At 42.3% G+C, this 23903-nt stretch overlaps 1 protein-coding gene across 7 annotated transcripts in view; it reads left to right on the top strand.

Annotated features, from left to right (window-relative positions):
- DCUN1D4 (defective in cullin neddylation 1 domain containing 4) overlaps positions 1 to 23903 on the top strand; it is a 76277-nt gene that overhangs the window by 39337 nt on the left and 13037 nt on the right. For 6 of the 7 annotated variants that reach the window (XR_008377192.1, XM_053577677.1, XM_053577680.1 and 3 more), the window contains 3 exons: positions 5371 to 5441; positions 11089 to 11180; positions 19027 to 19135. Coding sequence is in view for 6 of the 7 variants with exons in the window: in XM_053577677.1 (XP_053433652.1) it covers positions 5371 to 5441; positions 11089 to 11180; positions 19027 to 19135 (272 nt within the window). In the remaining variant the exon portion in view is untranslated. Of the gene's footprint in view, positions 1 to 1962; positions 4134 to 5370; positions 5442 to 11088; positions 11181 to 19026; positions 19136 to 23903 lie in introns of those variants that run through there. The other variant, XM_053577682.1, reaches the window with a different exon arrangement.

Below are 23903 nucleotides of genomic sequence, written 5' to 3'. Positions count from 1 at the left end.
CATAGCATAGCTATTCTGATTTTTTTTTGCATGTCTTCCTTTATAAGCAAACATATATTTTTTTATAGTATAAGCCACACTTCTGTTTTCTTTAAAAAGAGGAAGTGCAATGTTTCTTCTTCTTTGCTGTTCTCTGACTGCAGAAAGGTGACATTTTGGGAATAAAGATTAAGTAAGCCACATTGTTTAGGTTCCTTAGACTCTCTGCTGAGTGGTTCTTTGCAATTCATCCTTTACAGAGTTTGTGTGCAGGTGGCGTTCCTATATCTGTACCTCCCCTTTGTCCCCACACCCCTTCCCTATCCCTCGTTGATAGGGAAATGGCTTGACTTTGGGGAATAACCGAAAACTCCTACTGGTGCCAGTTTTCACTTTGACTGTCCCAACCATATGAATGAAAACTGTAGGTCAGTATTCAAGAAAAATGAATGTGAGAAGAACCAGGGTGGCTGACAGGTTTGCCGTGGGTGGCAGCAGGCTGGGAGGCCCTGGCTGCCCTCTCCACCCCCTAGATACCAGCACCCAAGTTGTGTTCAGGTTCCGGTCCTGTAGAAAAAGCTGGCTGGTGTGGGCTGAGGATAAATACTGCTGTCTCTCTCACTTCAACGTGGTGGAGGATGGAGGGTGGTGGGGCCCCAGCACTGCAGTCGGTTTGCGTGGGTGGACCCTCAGTGCTTAAGACGTGTACCCTGTCCTCTGCTTTCCATGGCGGCTACAGTCTGAGCCCAGCTTCTCCCTAACCTCAGCCTCCGGTATATTCTAGGATTCAGCTTCTCACCTTTTCAATCCCTGTCAGCTCAGTTTCTGACTCCCAGAAATGTATTAAGTAACCCCCCCAGCCACCCACACACACACACACACTCTGGGCTCTCTCTCTCCTGTCTCTGTGGTCACAGGCTTCTTGATATTTTAGTTCTCCATGACTTTTGAAAGGACTGCTGGGGTGGGGTTGGGACAGTGTTATTGAGTCCTCTACCTGAAGCTGAATCCCATTTCTTTTCATTAGAATGAAAATAACTAGTCGACATAATTTGTCTAATAAGCTCCACTTTCTGAAATATATCTAAAAATAAGGAATGAAGCCAAATTACACACTGCCAGCACTGATTTTACAGGGTTACCTTAGAGCTCGTGTGCTTATGTTATAATCTGTAGTTACGACTCTGACTTTATACCCTGAGTCTCTATTTTGAATTAAATTCGATGGCAGGATTGTTTTTGGTTTACCAAAAAATGAGGCAGGTGTGGACAGTTGAAAAAGTAGTGACAAAGTGTTTTAACACCAAAGGAAGAAATGTTAAAAAGTACCGAAGGTGACCACATGGGCCCCTTTTGCCTCCTTGATGCAGGGGCTGTAAACATGGAAACTTTACTGCGAGGGTCTTGGGCCATCATCATGAAAAGGTCAAATATGTTTAGGGAGGGGCCTGTGCTTACGGAGGCAGGGCCAGTGGGAGGACCACATTTTTCTAGATTATTGTCAGGAAACCAGCCCTTCCAGATGTACATCCAGTATCTTGTCACCAAGCTCATTTTATTTTAAATATTTTTTTTAAATCATCTTTCTCAAACCCCACTTGTAACCCAGTTTGTGTTTGCCAGTGGTATATTTGTTAGCTGACTTGATGAGATTATTACCTTAATTCTACAGGTGAATTCATAAATTTAAGGTAAAACACAGCCGAAATCATCATGTACCATGTCACTACAACTAGATTTAAATGTGTGCATGGGAAAGATAATGAGTTTCTTTAAAAAGTGTTAGGTGGCAGGATTCTGGGTAGCTTTTAAATAATGTTTATGGCAAACTATTTTAACATACTTTGAATAAAGTATCACTTTTGATGGAATCATGCCTTTGCAAATCATACTGTTAAACAGTGTTTTTCAACCTTTTTGTATCTCATGGCACACTGAAACCTGTAGTTAAACTTGTACGGCTTTCAAGAATCATCGTCTTCGTAATGAATCTGGACAGAAAAGGCAGTAGACAGGTTGGGGCGTGCAGGGGGAGAGCGAGCCGGGGTGCGCCCAGGCCACTCGCAAAGGCACTGAGGCCTGCAGGAGCTCAAAAGGCTCAAGTCAGCCTGCAGGGAAAGAGTTCTTTGAAATGTAAGCCCAAGAGAGGAATTTGACAAGTATTTTAAAGTAATTCTTCCCCAGTGCTGTTTGCAGCTCCCGCCTAATAGACATATTAGTAGATACCAAAAAAGCATCTGTTCCTAAAAACAGAAGCTTTTAGCAAAATAGGAATAGGTAGATATTTCCTTATCAGAATAATTATCCCTTAATTTTATAGCCTAACTACTTGACAGTAGTGGAATGAGGGAAAGAACGGTGATCTGTAGACACACGCGCGTTTTCACGTACAGTGCAGTGATGTAACATGTATTATCGAGAGTCCAGGAGATGGACAGCCACAGGCACGGGAAGATTCCCAGACACACCAACACAGTGAAAAGAGCGAGGGTGAGGAGTGCAGGTGCAGCTGGAACCTGTGTTTGTAGTAAACACTTAAAAACTGCATTGCGGTGTTTATTTGCTCTTAAATAAATATATAGCAAAAAGATCGAGGAGGATGCATGGCCAACTGGGAAGCAGTTTATTTTACTGTTTCTTCCTCATTTGGATATTTTACCGTGTGACTGTGACAGGTACGTGAGTACACACTTCGCACTTTCAAGCCCAAAGCTGGTGATATATTAAATGATAAAATGCTAAATGTATTTTCATTTGAGACAAAAACGAGAGAAGGATGCCCACTCTCACCCTCGCTTGCTGCTGTTTTGAAAGTAGCCACTGCTGTTAGACTCGCCAAAGAAGCAGCGGCATCAATATTGGAAAGGGGGCAAAAAGGATTATTCATTCTGTGATTAAATTATGGGCTGGCAAGTGAGAGATTTGCCTGGGAAAACTTAGAAACACTCAATAAATGTGAATCTATTCCCTGTAGATTGCTGGAGATGGCCTATTTGGGGACGAGGGCGTGAAGAAGCCCTTTCAGAAAGCGTTTTCTCTGTGCAGGGAGAGGGGAAAAACTGTGCTGGTTGAACTATGTTTTGTTTTGTTTTTTTTACTTCCAAATGAAAACTTTGTATCATGTTCATATATTAATGTCCAATAAAATCAAAATTAAATAAACTTTTATTTGATTTTTCTCCCAGTAATCAAGATAAGAAAATTAGGAACACATAAATATATCAAATAAAAGGGGCAGAAAAGAAAATCTCAGAAAAATGATAACAGATTTGAATATATGAAGCAAAGCACTTTTAAACAAAATAGCACATTTGTGATTAAAAGGAAAATAATGGCCTGGAGAAAAATGCTTGCTTTGGAGAGATGATGAGGAAGGGCCTGAGTTGGGTCTTGCGGAGCCAAGGGTTTGAGGAGCTGCAGGGATCTTAGAGTTTGTGTGGAAGCTCCTCCTGTGCTCATCTCCCTTCGTGGAGAGCAGGGACCACGTCTTACTCGGCTTTCTACTAACCTGCTACCCAGGTGCATATAGCTCCAGGCCATGTCTAGTAAATGTTACCTGAATGAAACTGGGATGTATTAAGATGGAGGGTTGCTAGACTTGGTGGCCTGCTGAATCTTGGCTGGTGTGTAGAGTGATTCCTGCCTTCGGGTATTCATCTATCCATTCACTCAGTGAACTTTTGTTGGGCAGCTGCTCTATGCCAGGTGCTATGCTGAGTTTGTTAAGAGGAGTAACAAAGCTCTTGAGCTTATGAAAACAGATGAGTTGTAACTTTGAACGCAGGGTGCTGCATGAACAAAGAACATTCCTAGCTGGGGGTGAGGGTGGGTGTCACAGGGAGCTACCTGACCCGCCTCCGCAGTGGGGAGACTGGGAAGACTGCTCACCATCTGGTCTCAGACTTAAAGGTCGATGGCATTCACTGGGAAAGTGGGGACAAGGAGAGGACGCTGGGCTGAGGCACGTGTCAGGATGTGTGGTGCAGGGCGAGCCACCAGCAGTGAGGCGTTTCTGGACCTTAATTTTTCTTCAGTTATCTATCGATTCATTTGTTTCTAAGGAACTTGTTTTGCAGGTGGAAGGATAAGAGACTGAAGAGGAAGGGAGGCACTAGACCTTAGAGAACCTTACTGGACTTTGTCTTTAGGCAGTGGTGAGTCCTTGAAGGGTGAAGGCAGCATGGATTTGTGTCTGAGTGCAGGGTGTGCTCTGTGCAGGGTGGGTTGGGGGAAAGGCTGTGGGTATGGGAGGTGGTGAGGAGTTTGCTGTGGCAGGCGAGAGAACTGAGCCAGGTGGGGCAGGTGCAGTTAATACCGACTAAGCAGGTGTGGTGTGGAGAGATGTTTGGCTCTGTTTTCTTGAGAGGGTGTTTGAAAATGGGAAAGACAGGAGGAGTAGGTTTGGGGCAGAGGATGAGTTTAGTGATGTCAGTTAACAGGAAGTCCTGCCAGAGGGCAGCCCAAAAGGAAGGGAGAAACTGGGCAGGAAAAAGGTCCTGGGAGGGCCGAGTGTCCCAGGGAGTGTGTAGCATGGAAGGGAAGAGGCCGAGGGATGGAACTCCAGGTCAAGTTCAACAGCTAAAAGAGGAGCAGAAGGAGGGAAACCCTATTGGGGGCCAGGGGGACACTTTGGGAAGCCATGAGAGGGGACAGTTTCGGAAAGAAAGAACTGCCTCAAACTTTCAGATATCACAGAGGTCAGGTAAAGCTCGAGGGTGTCTGTTGGATTTAACAGTTCGTGGGTTATTGAAGATCTTGGCAAAAGGAGTTTCTTTGGAGAGCTAGGAACAGAAGAAAGCAAACTGCAATGATTACAGAATGAATGGGAGCTAAAGTAGAGATGGAACATGTGGACGGTTCTTTCAGGAAGAAACAGAGCTAATCAAAGCCAGAGTGGAGAAGGGGTCTTATTGTTCTTCTCAAGAACAGAGTAACTGTGTTTTTTTTTTTCTATGTAAAAGAAACACGTTATTTTGTAATTAACATTATAGAGAATATTATGTGGTTCTTTGCTGTTTCCAAAAATCATTGTATGAAAATTATTACCCAAATAAGAGTAGAATATTAAGCTCTTTAAAAGACCAGGCATTGAACTCAGGTCCCCTTCTATACCCTGTATATATGTACCACATTCCAAAGATTGAAGAACTTTGTGATAAATTGATTTAAATGATTGTACAAAGTAGAGTCCTTCAAAGAGATAACTGAAATTCTAGAATATTTTTAAATTTTATATCTATATCTATCTATCTATCTATCTATATATATATATTTTGAATTCCAAAAGGAGCTATGGCCTTCAAGTCTTACTTGAATAGTATAATGTGCTAGTGGAAGTAGCATACCTGGCTGTGTGCTCACACTTAATTTATATAAGATTGTATTTTGCAGGTACTGATGATGTTGTAGGTCCTGAAGGCATGGAGAAATTTTGTGAAGACATTGGTGTTGAACCTGAAAATGTAAGTCTAGCTTACAGAATTGGGTAAATCAGTTACTTGTGTTTTTTTTTTTTTACATACATCTTTGTCCCTTAACAAATAAAGCAGTGATAAAGTGATGGTATGTTAGCTTTTATGAGGGAACCTAAGAAGTAAGTTTTGATTCTAGTTTGATTTGTAAGTAGTTTTTTTTTCATGTGTGATGCTATAACTACAGTCTTTTTTTTGGGGGGGGGTTCATTTAATTCCTTGTATTGAAAGGTTTGATAATTAGTTAAGCTGGGTGTTTAAAAGGGGCTAAGGGTGTACAATGGTAGATCAACCTGGGGACCACACTTTGTCCTTCTGGCCTTCTCCATAGTGTCTTAGCCCTAGTAGAGAGTGAGTCCAGGACTTGGGGTCGTTGGTTCATGAGGATTTTAAGTAGGTTGTAATTATCAAAAATCTTTCACTTTCTGGTTTTAGCTTAGAAATTGGATTTAGCTTAGAAAGTAATTGCTTTTCAGTATAAAAGCCCTAAATATTTCCTTTAAAAAATTAGGGTTATTTTATATGATTATTTTTGCCTAATTCTTAGTATGTTATTGTTAAATATTTTTTTCCTGTTCCCACATCATCTTACACTAAAGTGAAAAATTATGCTCTTACACGTGCCCTGGCTTGTTAACTGTGCAGTTTTAATATCACATTGGCCTCTGGGTTAACAAGTATGTCCTAGATGTTAAATGAATTTATGATCTGGAAGAGATCTTAGGAGATCATCACCTTCATTCAAACCGTTCCCAAGACATCTGGTCCCATGTGTATATGTCATGCTTTTCAGGAGAAGTAGGAATTGAGTGAGACTTTCTCTATCAGTACTTTATTAGGAATTGACAGTTTTCACTAGAGACTGCTAAAGGAAATGAACTTAATCTTTCAATTTTGGAACAAACTTCCTGATAAATTAAGTTTTCAAAAGGCAGGTAAAAGACCGTCAGGACAGGGTGTCTCACATTTGGCTCTTTCACAGACCAACTGGGAGGGGCGGGCTGCACGTTTATCCCACAATAACGTCTTACACCTTCTGTTTTCATTTTCCTGGCGATCTAAATTAGCACACGGTGGCTCAGGACCACCTGCCTGGATAACTACCTTAGGCCATTTGTGGCCATGTGACTGTGGCCTCTGTGCTGGCACCCCTGGCCCCCACTGCACCAGGGAAGCCCAACCCTGCTTCACTCTGCACAGCCTCACACTCAGTCCCCAGACTTTCACACAATGGTGGGGCATTTCCTCGGACCTCCGAGAGAGCCAGATTGTGAACACTGGTTCAGAGCCTTAATTCTCAAGGTGGGTGGAGGGTCGCATGTAGTTTGAAAGAACACATTCCGAGTAACCCCCTCCCTGATTTCATAACACAAATTCCGTAAAGTCAAGCTCAGCAAAACAGTTCTAGCTGATGGGCAGTGGCAGAAAAGTGAGCACAGATCCATCCCGGGCGGGTCTGGACAAAGGTGGCTGAGAAACGCTGTCTAACGGAGAGGTTTGCCAGCACGCAGTACAGTAAGAGAAACACGTGCCAAAGAAAAGAACGAATTTTGGGTCAGTGAGTGAATCTTGGGCCAGAAATTGTTGCCATCTCCTGAAACTCAAAGGACCAAAGCAGAAGAAAACCAAGATGACCCGTCAGCCTTCTTGGCCCCATGATTTAATACTGAGCCAAAAGAAGAAAAAAGCTGTTTGTGTCCCAGACCCACCGTCAGGAAGCCATACTTGGTGATGCTGTTCAGCTCTGGCGGGTGGGGTGGGGTCAGCTGGGCCCTGCTCTGTGACTGCTGCGGAGCTCCAGTCTGCCTGAGGGGAGGCAGCAGCTCCGCGCTCTTGCAGGGTTATGAGGTCACTGCATCCACCTCTGCATTCTGTACCAGTGAAGGCTCCAGGCACTGTTCTTGCTCCTGGGAGCCGTTGCAGATAATCTTGAATCTCGTGTGTAGCTGGTGGCTGTGATATCGACACATTCCAGAAACCCCTGTTTGAGGGGCAGTTGACTGAGGATCTCTTGGGTCCTCCTGCAGTAGGGGCAGGTGGGTTTGATGAACACAACCACCTTCCCAGGCTGCTATTTGCTGTTCACAAATTCTTGAGCCATGGCTGACTGGCTGCCGTCTGCCCAGGAGCCCCCCAGTTGCAGGTCTGGCTCTGGGTGTGCCTGAGTGAGACTTTATATTTTTTTTCTGAAAACTTTTTTTACCCTTACCATTTTTGTGTCTCAGTTGTCCACCACCCCACCTGTTAACCAGTTTCACCAGGAAAGCTGTAAATTTTCTCAAGAGCCTTTGGAATGTCTTTCACTCATTACGTGGATTTTTGTCTTGCACTTTTCTTATTTCACTGTGTTCCAGTTTGGTTATGTTGATATGTTCCAGTTCAGGTATGGCTCAACTCGGCTCAGAGGTTTGGGGACAGCTGGGTCTGTTGTATTTTACCCAGTCAAGTTCCTGGGTTAGGCCGTACACATAGGAAAAGACCATTTCAGAAGGATGTTTTTTGACAGGAGCTGAGCCAAGTTTAGCAGAATCTTTTCTGAACAGTATAATCAGGAGAGTGAGAGTGAGTTGGGCTTGAAAGTGACTTTCGGTTCTATCCAGAAGGTTCTACACAGAAGACGGTAATGAGCGCATGATCTAAGAAGCAGACAGCAAGGCCCAGGTAGAGGTGGGAGTGAGATGACGGGGTGACGAAGGTCAGGCTGCAGGGGTCCCAAGGATTAGCTGAGCATTAATCTGGAGGACAGAAAGGCCTGTGGGGAAGGGTGAGCACTGTCAAAGTGCCTCACCCCCCACATAGCTGTCCTCAGTAAAAGGGAGCTGGCATTTTCATCCTTCTTTGCCAGTTGTAAGTTCTTTAGAACGCTGTTTCTGTAGGACTGGAAATTGTCTCAAAATGTTGAATCACATTGAAGACTAAAAGGCCAAATTCAGAATATTATTCCAAGCATTAATAATATTACTGTGTGTACTTCAATTTCAAGGTGCTACCAGTTGTATTATTTTATATCATCACTAAGAAAGAAAAAGTGTTGCTGAGTACATTCTGATGTGCCTTCAGTTGTGGGTGCATTCCAAATTCAGAGGCACTAACATTTGAAAAACAAGTGGTGAAATAGGGTTTGAAAGCCTTGTCTGCACTGATGAGTAAGTACCTTAGAAGTATTTAAAATCCTCACCTTGCCTGGTATTTATAGCTTATGAAATTTAAGTAGGCTTCTAAAATTCAAGTCTTCTTTCATTTACCAAGATGTGGGCAAAATTCTTTAAGTCCTTAGCTTCCTCATACTAGTCTACTGTGTGTAAAATTCTCACACTATGTCAGGGTTGGCCCGTCAGCCGTATCTCAAGCCAAGTGTTTGAGTGGAATTTTTGACCTTTCCAATAGAAGGTTAAGTAGAAATACAGTTTAAGAAAATACCTCGTTTGCATTACAAATGAGGATTGGTTCACCCAGGCAAATTGGAGTTAGAAATCCGAGAAACCTGAGAGATTAGGAGAAAATTCCCGGATGGTTAAATAACTTGAAGACCGTGTAACCCCTTCTTTTTGGAAAATTACTCTTGGTAGCCCATTGCTCTCTAAGTCACCATTTTAAAACTGTTTAACAATCATCTTAACCTTTTTTAAAAATCATTACTAATCAGTCCTAGTAATATACATTTTTAAAATTTTTGTGACTTTAAAAAATTCATGTGTACTGATTTATTTGATGAAAGTAGGTTTTCACTGATAACTAATTTCCAAAGTCAGTATCAAGAGAAGGCTTTTAATTAATTTTCCAGATATAAATTAGACAAAGTTAGAGATGTTTTAGTTTGCAAACCAGCTTATTGGCAAACAGATGAAAGGACAGATTTGCTAAGTTTCCTAAATGCTCTTATTCTGGAGTTCTTAATGTATGTGTTGACTTTTGAAGGCTAATTGAATCATTGAACATGATTAAAAGTGATTTCCAAATGACTTCTTGTCTGATATTTCATGTTTTTATATCATCCTGATTCTTTTCACTGCCTTACCATCTGACCTAGTTGGGTACATGATAGCACTTTGATGGTTCGCAGGTAATTCTTCCAGTGGCAAAGTGAAGTCTTAACGTTTTACGTAAAGAGATGAGAGTAACTGCCAAATGTGGAGTATCCTAATCCTTGGCCAGCTGTATTACGGAAACTTACATTTCTGTTCATTTCCTTTTTCTGATACAGCAAATGGAGGGAGGCCGTCAGCAGTGTCTACCTGACCCCAGCTGAGGACGTAGGTGTCCCTTGTGTATGAATGACTGTCCAGAGCTGACCAGCCTGCAGAGTGGCAGGAGGGTCCCGAGAAGGCCCTGACCCCAGATGAGTGTGTGGGTGGCCCTTGTGTATGAATGACTGTCCAGAGCTGACCAGCCTGCAGAGTGGAAGGAGGGTCCTGAGAAAGCCCTGACCCCAGCTGAGGGTGTGGGTGGCCCTTGTGTATGAACGACTGTCCAGAGCTGACCAGCCTGCAGAGTGGAAGGAGGGTCCTGAGAAAGCCCTGACCCCAGCTGAGGGTGTGGGTGGCCCTTGTGTATGAACGACTGTCCAGAGCTGACCAGCCTGCAGAGTGGAAGGAGGGTCCTGAGAAGGCCCCGTCCATTTTCTTTACCTGTTTAGGACTGACTTTCCGTTTGCTCCTCACTTCTACTTGGGTTTTTAAGGTAGATGGGAGGGAAGTGGTTGTCTTGCCCCAGTCACAGATGGCCTCAGCCCTGTCCCAGTGCAGTTTTTTAGACCGTGTACAGCTGGATGCAACTTGTAGTTTTATCTTTACACTTTTGGGTATGGGTTAATGCTCATCATCAGTTCTCTGTGCCATCTTTTCTCTAAAATAGCTAAGTGAAAAAGCAGTAAGCGGTGGTGTAGACCACAGTTGTCACGGTCCCTGATATCTGCCCAGTTTCAGAAGATTCACAAGAGCAAGAGTGGCTCTGGGAGACTGTCCCGTCGACACCAACCCGAGCAGTGACTGGGCCAGGCTCGGTGCTGTTGGGCGACTTTACAGTAGTTCCTGGTGTATATAGTTGACTTCACAAAGCGTTAATGTGTGTGGAACAACTCCCGCCACCCACCCCTCCGTCTCCCGCTGTCTGCTCATTCGGGAGGTGGCTCTGTATTTGTACAGATATCGCTCCTCATTCATCTTAGGGGTGCCATGGTGTTCCTTACACAGAAGGTATTTAGCAACGGAGTATTTAGCCAGTCCATTATTGGAGGGCATTTGGTTGTTTTTAACATTTTCTTATTACAAATAGTTCTGCAGTAAGTGTTTTTGAATCTACGTTTTTGGGTATGTATGCAGGTATATCTGTCCATAAGATAACCTTCCATAAATGGAATTGCTGAGTTAATAACTGGTTTTAATTTTGATAGATACTGCAAAATTGCCCTGTGGAGTGGTTTAATCACTTTACGCTTCCACTATTTGTCCTGGATATTTGTCCAAACCCTTCTCAGCAAACTGTCATCAAACTTCTTCGATGTTTGCCAAAGCAGAACTCATTTTTGAGTTACTCTGTTTCTACTTCAGGGACTGAACGACTGTGAACAGAAGCATTAGGCACGATGTTAATGTAGTTAATTGCTGAGGTTTGATTTATCTTTTTTTTTTTTTAACAGGTAGTTATGCTTGTCCTAGCTTGGAAATTGGATGCACAAAACATGGGTTATTTTACTCTACAAGAATGGTTAAAAGGAATGACTTCTCTACAGTAAGTCCTGAGGCTGCACTGTGGGTCCTGCGCTCCCCAGGTGGCTCCTCCTCCCTAATGCAGGAGAGGGGGCAGCCCGTGGAGGGAGGGCAGGGGTCTGACCACGCTCCCCAGAGGATGGGAAGACCAAGACCCATTTGGGGGACTATGATGGGTGAATTTTAGCAATTAAGGTTTTTTTCTTTTCTTTTTTTAGCAATTAACTTTATGTTGTGTGCGTATGAGAGAAAGAGAGAGAGAGAATTCTTCTAGAGCAACTCTGTCCAGTAGAAATTGACTAACCTTTTCTAATACGTGTGAGCCACATATGTAATTTAAACTTGTCCTATAGCCACATGAAAAAAGTAGAAACATGTAAAATGTTTTAATATACTTAGCCTCAAATATTATCATTATGTCATCAGTATTTTTTTAAAAATCAGTAAGATATTTTACATCTTCAAAAGCTGCTATGTAGGGCAGCGCCCACAGCTCAGTAGGTACGGCTCCAGCCACGTACACCAAGGCAGGTGGGTTTGAACCTGGCCAGGCCATCTAAACAACAATGACAACTGCAACAAAAAAATAGCTGGGCGTTGTGGTGGGCACCTATAGTCCCAGCTACTCGAGAGGCTGAGGCAAGAGGATAGCTTAAGACCAAGAGTTAGAGGTTGCTGTGAGCTGTGACGGCACAGCACTCTACCATGGGGGACAAAGTGAGACTCTGTCTTTAAAACAGCTGCTATGTATTTTACACTTATGGTCCATCCCAGTTTGTATCAGCCATGTTTCAGGCGCCCGTTAGTCACATGTGCCTGCTGGCTGTTATATGGGACAGCACATGTTTAGGGCTTAAAAGGCAAAGGCTTGCTCACATCTGGTTTTTGGTCAATGAGAAAAAGTTGAGTAAAGTATAACTCGAAAGTGAAAATATTGGACATCTTTTATATGTTCTGATTTTAGCTTTGGGCAAAATTAAAACGTCATTACACCAGTGATAAAAAAAATTCTGTTTGTGTTACCTAGTTCATAATAAGAAAAAAAAATCAGGTTTTATGTATTTGTTTTATGCTGGTATAAATGTGCATGTGTGTGCGTACACGTGTTGTGTCTACTACAAAAAACAAATTGTTACTCTGTGTATATTGTGCATTGAAGGATGCAGTTGGGTGACTGTCAAGTGGTACTATAGATGGAGTGCTAATTCCTAACTCAGTAACTTTGATCTATAAAGTACTTGGAATGACTTATTTCTTTTCACTTTAGCAGTAATAGACCTTGATTTTTATTGAATTAAAATTGGAGTTGAGATGAATTTATGATTATATTTAAGTAACTTTGGAATTGGTTGGCTTTTAGTATCATCGTACATTTGTTACCAATAATGCTTTGCTTTTATGCTTTAGTAGTTAGTGAAGCCTTTTCACTCTTCTCCCATTTGAGCCTCACCTTGGGTGGAAGACAAGTCAGACTTTATACTGAACGTTTTATAAATTAGGAAACTGAGGCTCAAAGGGGATAATGTGATGTGTGAAGAAAACCTAAGGCTTCTGATTCTTAAGTCACGATCTTCCTCCAATAATATTGTCTGATGGCAAATAAGTTTTAGGTAAAAGTCAAACCCTTCTTCTATAAATATACTTTCCTGTTAGCATGCTTTTAGAATTTTAGGGTTAAATTCTGTGAAATCTCTGTAAGATGGTACTTGTCCTTGGGGAACATCTCCTGATGCGTTTAGTCTACTGACTTACTAATTTTCTCACTTCTTCTCCTTGTTGCTTTCTGAGTAGAGCACACGATGGCTGTTCTTGTTAAAGTATCCTTGTGATGATGAGGGCATAGCCATATCAGGGTTTTATTTTAAGCCTCCAGAAAAGGCACTGTCCACGTTTTGGGGCCCATTTTTATTTGTCTTAAAAAGGTGTGATACCCATTTTTTTTTGTATTCTTTTTTTATCTTTCCCATTACAAAAGAATATTACCCAATTTTGTTTTGAGGGCCCTATCTCCCAGGAGGTAGGAGGCAGTGCCTAGAACAGGCCTTTTTCTAAGGGATGGGATGATCATCAGGCTCTTGGTTGGGACTCTGCCACTGTGTATGAAGCAGGTGGTGACGGGGTTCTCACAGGAGGCTCCTCTGGCTTCTTGAGATTCAGGGTTTAATGATAAGCTCTATCCCCTGTAAGGGTGTGGGGGGACCTGCTCTCTTTTTGTGATCTGAAACTCTGAGATTGGTTTCCTCATCAATGAGGTGGAGATAATTATTCAGAATAACGTTTAAAGTTCTTTGTAGTTAAAAAGTAATCCTCCAACTGGCCTCCCCCCCTCCCTAGATCAGTCACTGTTGAGCATGTTTGAGTGACAGTGATGTGCCAAGTGCAATTTTCTAGGCTGGGGAAACAAAACCCATCAACAAGACAAAGTCCATTATGGGAAGGGGCTTACAAGCAGTATTCAGGCTGACGACCCCGAAGAAATAACATAAATTTGTTCTATTAAACCTGTCCAGTGAAATGTTTTAGACTTGAACTGGTATTAACATGTATATAACAAAATCCGTATTTATATGTACAGTAGATCCTCTGTAAGTTGACCACCCAAGGGACTCTAACAAACCAGCCAGTATATGGAGATGGTGAACTTAAGGAACCAGGCCTGCTGTGCTGATATGTACATGTGGTACAGGTCTGGTCTGTGAAAATTAGATTAATTTAGGGAGGTGGCTAATTGTGGAGGCTCCACTGTAGTAATATATGCCTTAGTCCATTCAGGATGCTATAACAAAATACTGTGGACTGGGGGTGCTTACAAACAACAGAATTTTATTTTCTCATAGTTCTGGAGGTTGTGAAGTCCCAAGACCAGGTGGCAGCAGATTTGGTGTCTAGGGAGGGCCCACGTCCTGGTTCATAGAGGGCACCCTCTAGCTGTGTCCTCACATGGTGTCAGGGAACAAGGTCCCTTCAGCTTCCTTTATAAGGGCACTAATCTCATTCTTGAGGGTCCTGTCCCCATGACCACTTCCTAATATCATCACCTTGGGGTTAGGATTTCAACATAGGAATTTGGGGGGATGCTGACATTCGGAACATAGCAGTACGTTTGGTTAGAATGTTAAGCTTAAAAACAAATAGTTACTATACAGTGGGAGTATGCTAGAAGTAGCAAGCCCAGGGATTTTAGAATTACAGTTTTGAATCGGTCTTGCCATTTCCTAGTGTCTATGGTCGCATCTCCAGAGCAGGATGGCAGCATGATAACGTGTGGCGCTCAAGACTTAGTCTCCCTGACACTGTCTAGATGAGTGGTTTTCAACCTTTTTAATCTCATGGCACATTTGAACCTATAATTAAACTTCCATAGCACACTTAAATTATGCTGATCAATTAAAAAAAGTAAAAGAAGGCTCAGTGTCCTTAGCGCAGTGGTTAACGGAGCTGACCACATAATACCGAGGCTGGCGGGTTCGAATCCGGCCCAGGCCTGCTAAACAAAAGGGTAAGCCGGGCGTTGTGGGGGGCGCCAGTAGTCCCAGCCACTTGGGAGGCTGAGGCAAGAGGATTGCTTAAACCCAAGAGTTTGAGGTTGCTGTGAGCTGTGGGAAAAAAAGTAAAAGAAAAGAACATACTTACTGTGCTTTGAACTTCTAAGTTCTTTTCTTTAAAAATTTTCATGGCATGGGCGGTGCCTATGGCTCAAAGGAGTGGGGTGCCAGCCCCATATACTGGAGATGGCGGGTTCAAACCTGACCCCGGCCAAAAAAAAAATTTTTTTTTGTGGCACGCCTGTTCAGGGCTGTCAGTCTGAAACTGGTGGAGTCTACGTTGAAAGTTACACCAGTGCCTGGGAAGGAGCATCAGTACTATGATCCTTCAGTGCTGCTCAGCTAGAAAAGATAACAGCTCTTGTTTTATTTATTGCCTTATTCCAATAAGTGGTTTTGAAATTACCTCTGATGAATTAGGCTGATGTTTAAGCTTTAAAAAATGGAAATTAGAATTGTAGCTGACTGTGTAAAACTGGTGATGAGCTGGAAAAATACCTTCAGGCTAAGTGAAGAGACAAGGCGTTTTCCTGGGTAATAGGGAAATTACCTATTACCTCATTTTATAACCTTTGGGGTTACTGTACTGATTTCCATTTACTTCTGAATCTGTTACAGCAGCAAACTCAAATAAATGATCTTATATTGAGTGCCGATTTTGTTTTGGGAAATGGTGTTCCTTAGAAGGGTGACATTGTTGCTCTATGACCTTTATAAATTTTATTATTTCTGGTGCACAGAAAAGCACGGGGAGACTTGGGTTGAAGATGTGGCTGCTTTCTAAAAAAAGTCTGATGGTTTGCACTTCCCAGGCCGGCTCACAGGCTCTGCTGGAACTGAGGCCCCCGAAGACGTTCCCGCTGAGTAGCCACTAGGTGGCGGCCTCCGGCTCCGGGCAGGGCGTCTCCCAGGCCTTTTTTCCTATCTGGGATTAGTCTGTGGCTTGGCAGGTATAAGATCCCCTTTCAAGCAGGTTAAACTCTATTGACAATATCCTCTAACCCAGGTAATCATTCTTAATGGGTACATGAAATAGAAATATAACTTTGTGCATTTTATGTTTAAAACACGAGAACTGTTCATTTCTTACACTTTGGACACAATCTCTGAGCATCTTTAAAGCAAAGGGACATCATTTTGCCAGGGTGGGTGCGCTGTGCCCAGATTGCCGCAGAGTTTTGCACCTCACCTTGCAGCCCTGTCCACACAGTTGCAACTACTTTATTGTCTTTTAAGTATGTAGTGTTTATTAAAATAAACAGCTGCTGGCTCCGCACCTGTGGCTCAAGTGGCTAAGGCGCCAGCCATATACACCTGAGCTGGCGGGTTCGAATCCAGCCTGGGCCTGCCAAACAACAATGACGGCTGCAACCAAAAAATAGCCGGGCATTGTGGTGGGCGCCTGTAGTCCCAGCTACTTGGGAGGTGGAGGCAAGAGAATCCCTTGAGCCCAGGAGTTGGAGGTTTCTATGAGCTGTGATGCCCCAGCTGTCTACCCAGGGGGACAGTTTGAGGCTCTGTCTCAAAAAAACAAACAAACAAAAAACAGCTGCTGTTCTTTCTGTCATTGGACAGGACTAAACTAAACTACCAGCCGAAATCTGACCCATTCTGTGTGGCTCTGGTCCTTGACGTCCCTGGTCCAGTGAAGAGCAGGGATCTGGGCCCTAACCTTTTGGGGTTGGCAACCTTCCCTCCTCTCTGCCCCTTTCCCATTTTAATTATTATTTGTATACACACCGTTTAAAACTCAAACCCTAGAGTGGCTCCCAGTATCAAGTCAGCCCTGCCCGCGCTCGCCTCCCACACACACTCCTGCTTGCCCGCCGCCTTGTGGGTCCATCTGTGTCTGCCGCCCCTTGTTGGGTTCTGCTGCTAAATCTCTGGCGAGGCTCTCGGGGACTCCTATTCTCCTTCCCGATAGAGACCCAGAGTGAGGGTCTCAGGATACAAGCCTGATTGATCGTGGTCTCCCTCCGGTGGGAGGTGATTCCATTGTTCGTAGGATTTAGTTTAAAAAACCCTCAGGGTGGCCCACAGACACCCTTCGTGGGCTGACCCCACCTCCCTCTCAACCTTACTCTGTCCACCTCAGCCACAATGGTTTTCTTTTAGTCCCTTGGGCTTGTCATACTCCCTTCTGCCACTGGGCCTTTGCACATGCGATTCCTAATATCTGGGAGAGCCCTTCCTGCCTCTCCAAAACCATCTAGTTCCTGCTCGTCTTTCGGCTTTCAGCTTATGTCTCAGTCCCTAAAGGCACCTTTTCTAAAATTGTCTAGTTTTACTCTTTATTTTTCTGGCATCAAGAGGAAATAAGGAGCAGTTTGAATTGTTCTGTTCCATAGAAATTAAGCATTTACTATAATTTTTGCCTCTTAGGTAGTTTATTATCTCAATAGAGAGGTGTAGTTAGCTGCAAAAAAGGAGCTTTCAGAAATTTATGGCTAAAAATAGATTAGTGTGCTATGTTATGAAGTATATTTTAGTTTATACAATATGGAAAATATGTTGATGGTACTTGGTATATATATTATCTATACTTAGTAATAGACAACAGCTTTACAGTAAAATACATGGAGATCTGTTTAGTGTTGACAAGCTGTCGTATTACTGGTGAAAATGGTGACTCTTGATTCTCATTTTTAAGGGCTAGATATTGCGAGCAGAAAGCTAATTTGTAAGAATAACCAATTAAGTGTATTTCCTTGGGAAAAGTAAACACTGTGTCACTTTCTGTAAAAACAGGCTATTATCACCAGGGCTTCCTGGAGAAATGGCTGATTTCAAATTGGGGGAGGGAAAGAACAAGGTGAGCTGAACATCTTGTACCAGAAAGCAAGGAAGTGCTCAGAAACCAGTGGGGATGTGACAGAAGGGCCCTGGAGTTAGCTTTAAGGGGCCACTGGCCAAGATAGTAATGGGTTATAAGATATGAAATTAAAGCAACAAATGCTAAAACCAAGAAAAGTGGTACGTTGAGTTCTTCTTTATAAAAGAATTATAGCCAATAAATGCAGAAGGAATGATTGGACTAGAAAATCACCATCTTGCATCTTTGGCATATTATATAATAATTGGTTCACCAATGGATAAAACCACTGTGTGTTGTAAATGGGAGAGTACGTCCCCCTTGTGGGGTCTTCAAGGATTATTCTAACGTGGCCACAGAAATTACACTGTGAGAGGCACATGGGATTAAAGGATTTATACACTGCAGGTCTTAGAGAGGGACATGTGTGAGAAGCCTCCGGGGAGCAGGCTGCACTGAGCAGGCAGGGAGCTGAGAGAGAGGACCTGTGGGCAGTGCCTTCTTGGGGGGGTCAGGTAGAAGTGGGGGTGGTACATAAACACAAGGTTTTAGGGGTTTTTGTTGATGTGACTGTGACTTGGTCATTGTCAGCAGAGGGCAAGACGGGGACCTTCTGGCAGGGGTCAGCCTTGTTACTCTGGGACCCATGGTCTTCTGGGTGGGGTCTTCACAGCTTGTGATGATGTCGGGACATCAGGGGAATCAGAAGTCTTTAAAAATTTATAATATTCACTGAGCGAAAGGTTGTTGAGGAATAGGCCACTCAGGGTCTAAGAGACCATCCCACAATTTAATTACTATTTCAAAAGAGAGGAAAGTTCTTTTTAAAGGATACCACCTCAACCGTAGGAATCCACTTGGTATCACCAGTCAGGGTACAGACTGGCATGGCGAGCCTCCTTGTGGGAGGGCACATGTCACAGGTGGTGGGGCTGTCAGAAGTGCCCAACCTGAATGTATCTTAGGGAAATCATCTGACAGACTGGCATTCTACAAAACAACTGGTCAAGTCTCTTCAATAATGACATTGTCAAAAACAAAAGACAGGGAGCTCTTTCAGAGAGTAAGAAGCTGTGGCAGCTGAAAGAGGTGGTTGGTCTTTGATTGGGTTCTGGATTGAAAACAGCAGCTACGAAGGAGATTTGGGGAACAAATGGGAAATTTGTGCATGGGTCGTATATTAGCAAAGACAGTTGACGTTGATTCAATATTAAGAGTGGGGATGGTATGGAAGTGTCATCATGGCCCAGGTGAAGTGCAGGGTGTGTAGCAGAGGGCACAAAGAGGAAGGGAGGTTCGCTGCTAAATCCAGGGGACAGGTAGATGGGTACTTACTGCTCTTTTAACTTTTTTGTACATTTAAGATTTTTTTTTTTTTTTTAGGTATAGAAAAAATAGGTCATCAACTCAAGGGTTTTTATTCTTTCCTCTGGTATTATATTTGTATTACTGCCCAATTTAAAAAAGAAAACGAAACTCAGGTCATAATTTGCCTTTATTCTGTTTTCTAGATGTGATACAACAGAAAAACTCAGAAATACTTTGGATTACTTAAGATCATTATTAAATGATTCTACAAACTTTAAACTTATTTACAGATATGCGTTTGACTTTGCACGGGTGAGTTTTCTGGAGCCTATCCAGATGTTTCCCTTCCTTTCTCCCCCTTTTTATTGCCTTCCGAGTTTGGTTTTTACATGCCACAGCAAAGCACTGAAATAAGTTACTCCCAGGATGCTAGTTAGTATGTCTTTTGACATGTGTGGTTTTTAAAACTCAGTTTGGTTCTGGGCAGACATTTGGCGTGTTGGCAACAAGCTCTGGTGGGCACAGCTGCACTGGCTCTTAGGATCGGGTGGAAGATGGGCAAGGAACAGACACTGCCTCAGATGTCTCTTAGATAAGCTCGGAAAAACCTTCCCTCTCACAGAACAACAAACCTTCACCCTCTGCTAGAATAAGCTAATCTTACCTACTTCAGTTTCATTTTGGGTGCTATTATTGTATTTGGAAATCAGGTGAATTTTAATGAATGTTATTGAAACTTATTTTTCTAGTTGTCATTTAGAGAAGTGGGTGTCCTGTTTTTCACATAGTCAAGTCCAAGTACAAGAGAGTGATTCTGTTGGAGTGAAATTAAAGTCTTACTTTTCAACCTGGTCACCAGAGGCGGTGAATTCTGAAGTTGACATTGTATTTATTCAAAAACACAATCCACAGCCCATACAACTATAGTTTATTCTAGAATGATGTTTTCTAATAGGTCTGTGTGTTTGGTGGGTTCAGGTGACTAGGCTTTGTTGATTGATTGCCTTTTTTAAATGATTTTTTTTTTAAGCAGAAAACTTGGTGACAAATGATTCTTTTTTCCATGCTGATTTTTTTTCACTTTTTATTCTCTTTGGCTTTGCCAGGTCACCACCAAAGTTTTCTTCAGTGGTGAATTTTGATCCATTTGCAATAGCATTTAGTTCTCTGTGGTGCCTTCATTCCTGTATTTTTCCATTATGCAGTGTTCTAATTACAACGTGCATGGGAGTTCGTGGGTACTAGAAACAATAAGATAAAATTCAGATATGGGGATTGACTAAATGACAATTTGTGTGACCGTGTGTGCAAGTTATTTGCCAGATGTTTGTAGAATAGATGCATCGTTTCCAGAACTAGTTTATCACAGGAGACTTCCTGCTGTAAGAAACACCTACTCCTGGCTTGCTGTTCCTCACAGCGCCGTAGAACGTCATTCGAGGCATCACACCGCCTCCCCGGGTCAACTCTGCTTTCCCCCTTCTGGTGTGGGCAGCAGTCCTCCCACACAGCTGCTGGACTAGGGAGCTGGTTCTGTCCCGGTTGAGGTCTGTCACCATGGCCCATCTCGTGAGGGCTCCTCCTCGGGGCCTCTGCCCAATCTTGCTGGCCGGGGTCCCTTGCTACTCTCCCGTGGTGGTGGCCTGGTGGTGGCCGTGTTCCCACATTCGTTCCCTTCTCATCAGCACTCACCTCAGTCGGGCGACACTCCTCTTCCCTCAGCCCCTACTTCCTGCTCCCCAAAGCCCTCAGCTGTACAGCTCCTTGTTCCCACAGCAGCTCTGCGGCCAGCCAGGGTCTGCTGGACAGAGGAATAAAGTGGGCCTCAGAGAAGAGGGCAGATTTGCCTGCAGCCGCGTTGTTACTGACGGTGGCCCCAGGACTTGCAGGTGTAGTCTGTGGGCTGCTCCAAGGCCTGGTGACCAAGTCCCCACGCTTCCCTGCATGACGCTGTGGGGTGGAGAAATGGTCCTCTGCTGCTCATGGAGTCTGCTGCCTGGCTGCTGGGCCCTGCCGAGAGCTGGGGCTACGCCCCCACAACTCTGTCCAGGGGAGGCTTCCAACGCGCGGAGTCCCCCACAGCATCCTGTCAGGGAAGGGACCAGGCCACCTGCACTCACGCAGCCTCGATGTTACCTCTGCTTAGCTCTGGAGTTTGGGTACAGGCCTTAATCTTTCCTGGAAAATTGAGGGACTCTTGTTTTATTTCTTTGTACGCCTAGTAACAGCCAGCGCAATTCTTTGCTTTTAAGGAGAGTCTCAATAAATATTGGTGAGTTAAGCCCTTTCATGTAATGATGAAAACAACCACCCGTACCTAATCATTACGTGATTACCAAATAGATTCATTTTGGTTAAAATATGCTATAGGATGAATTTGTCAATCCATTTATTTGGCTTTCCTTTGTTTAGCTGTATCTCCCGTTTTGAGATGTTGTATTTGCATTCAGTTAATTTCCAGTTTCCCTTGTGGATTGGCTTTTTTTTTTTATTTTTTTTATTTTTTTACATATACATGTGTTTATTAGGTTTCCACTTTTTGCCTTCACAGAATTAAAAAGGCTTAAAATTTAATAACAATAACAATGTTTAAGATAAGGACTAGAAACAAAAAACTCGTAAAGAGTGAACGAAGATAAATACATTCAGAAAAGAAATCAGACAATTGCTGCATCGAAAAATTAAGCAATAATAATAATGCAAAGAAAGTAACATTCACATTGTCAGATAAGAGTATGTCTATTATAGAATGCTTTGACTCTGAGGTTCAGCATGGAGTCATCAGTTAACTTATTATTTTTTTCCCAAAGTCTCAAAAAATAGACAACTAATATTTATAAATAAAAGTAAAAGATAATTTCAAAAAACAGGTCATGCCAAATCTTATAGACAACAGAAGAAGAAGAAATACTTCGAAATCATTCTACTTAATCTGGATACACCTGATGTTAAAATTGGAGAAAAATATATTATTGTAAAGGGGAAATTACAAACACATTTCACTTATAAATGAGGATGCAATTTCACTTATAAAGGAGGACGGCTTTTCTGTTTTTATTTTTAGACCCATTGATTGCTTAGAAGTTTGTTACTTATTTTCCAAACACATAAGACTTTCCAGATAACCTTCCAATTATTAATACCCAGTTTAGTACTGCGGTGGTCAGGGTATGTAACCTGTATGTTAATCTGTTTGATTTCTGGTCTGCTGTAATGAAGGTTTTATGTGGACTTGAAAGGAATGGACACTGTGCTGTTGCTCGGTGGAGTCTGGTGCCGGGTAGGTCATGTGGGTTGACCGCGTTGTCCACGTCTCCTGCACCCTCATTGATGTCTGTCCACTTGTATCGGTTGCTGAGAGGAATGAACTATTTCCCTGTCACTCCTGTTGTTTTTCAGAGCTCTGATGGCAGGTTTAGACACACCGGCACTGTGTCCCCTGATGAAGGGACCTGTTGCTATTAGGAAACACCTGCTTTTTTCTGGCAATATTGTCTGAAGTCTCCTTTGTCAGATACAAATACACAAATATAGCCACTCCAACTTTCTTTTTATTAAAGACTGCATAATAAAGTACAAGGAAGGTCTTTTTCCTTCCTTGTACTTTTAACCTATTTGTTTCTTTATATTTAAAGTGAAGAATATACATATAGATAGTATTCAGGTGGGTTTGACAGGATCTGTCTTAGAGATGCTAAGATTATTCATATTGTATGTAATTATTAGTATGGTTACATTTATATCTTCCATTTTGCTATTTTTTCCTCTATCATTTCATCTGTCTTTTGTTCCTTTTTTCCTCTTTTCGTGCCTTTTTTTGGGTTTTTTTTTTAATGATCCCATTTTATCTTCATTTTTTTCTAGTGGCTGCTAGTCTGATCTAGACTTCACAGCATACATCTTTAAATTTCATCTTTCATCTTCGATTAATGCTATACCCCCTTCTGAATAATGCAAGAATGTTTATTACAACAGCGAGCTTTCATTTTGCCCTCCCCTACATGTTACTGTTGGCATACATGTTACTTTAGGCTATAAATCTCACAATACATTGTCATTTTTGCTTTAAATGGGCAAAAATGTTATAGTTAACTCAAATACAGACCATTTCTGTTCTCATCATTCCTTTTGTGTAGATCCAGATTTCTGTCTGGTATCATTTTACTTCTATTTAAAATAAATTTTTTAAACATTTCTCATAGCACAGATCTGCTAGTGATGAATGCCCTAAGCTTTTATTTTGCGTTTAACTTGGGAAGATACCTCTGGATGAGAAATTCGCGGCTGACACTTTGTTCTTCCAGTGCGCCACTGTCTGTGTTGTGTGTGGCTCTGAGTCCAGTGGTGTTCTTATCTTTATTCCTTTGAACATAATGTCTTTTTTGCTGTTTTGATTATGATGTGCCTTGGCATAATTTTCCTTATGTTTATTCTGGTTGGGGGTTTTTTGATCTGTGGGTTTATAGTTTACATTAAATTAGGAAATCTTTCAGCTGTTGCTTTTCAAATATTTTATTCTGTTTTCCCTTTATGAGACTCAGCATATGTAAGGTTGCTGGATATTTCCCCACAAGCCACTGAACAGTGTGTTCATTTCTTTTCAGTTTTTCTCCTATTTCATTTTGAATATTTTTTATTACCATGTCTACTAACATTGATCTTTACTTTTGCAGCCGCTACTCTGCTCTTAATCCCAACCCGTGTAAGTCCCAGTTGGTCTTTTTTTTATCTCCCATTTCTCTTTTCATCATGATAATGTTTTCCTCCACCTCTCTGAACATCTAGAATATGTTTACAGTAGGTGTTGATTTAACAGCCTTGTCTTCTGTTTCTGTCATCACAGTCATTTTGGAATCTCTCTATATTGATTTTTCTCTTAGAAATGCATCAGTTGTCCAGAATCTTTGCACTCCTGCTAGTAGTTTTTTTTAGATGGAGCTGGATAAGGTAATTTTACATTGTCAGTTGATGGGTTTTGTTATATTCTTTAAAATAGTTTAGTTTTTTTTGTTTGTTTTTTTTTTGTATTTAGTGAAGTTTGATCCTTTTGGAGTGCTGGCCCAGAGCAGCCTTTATTCTA

This window comes from Nycticebus coucang, chromosome 23 (assembly GCF_027406575.1).
Source record: "Nycticebus coucang isolate mNycCou1 chromosome 23, mNycCou1.pri, whole genome shotgun sequence".
Classification (NCBI taxonomy): Eukaryota; Metazoa; Chordata; class Mammalia; order Primates; family Lorisidae; genus Nycticebus; species Nycticebus coucang.
Note: the sequence above shows the minus strand (reverse complement) of the source record. Positions and strands in the feature narration are given on the sequence as shown.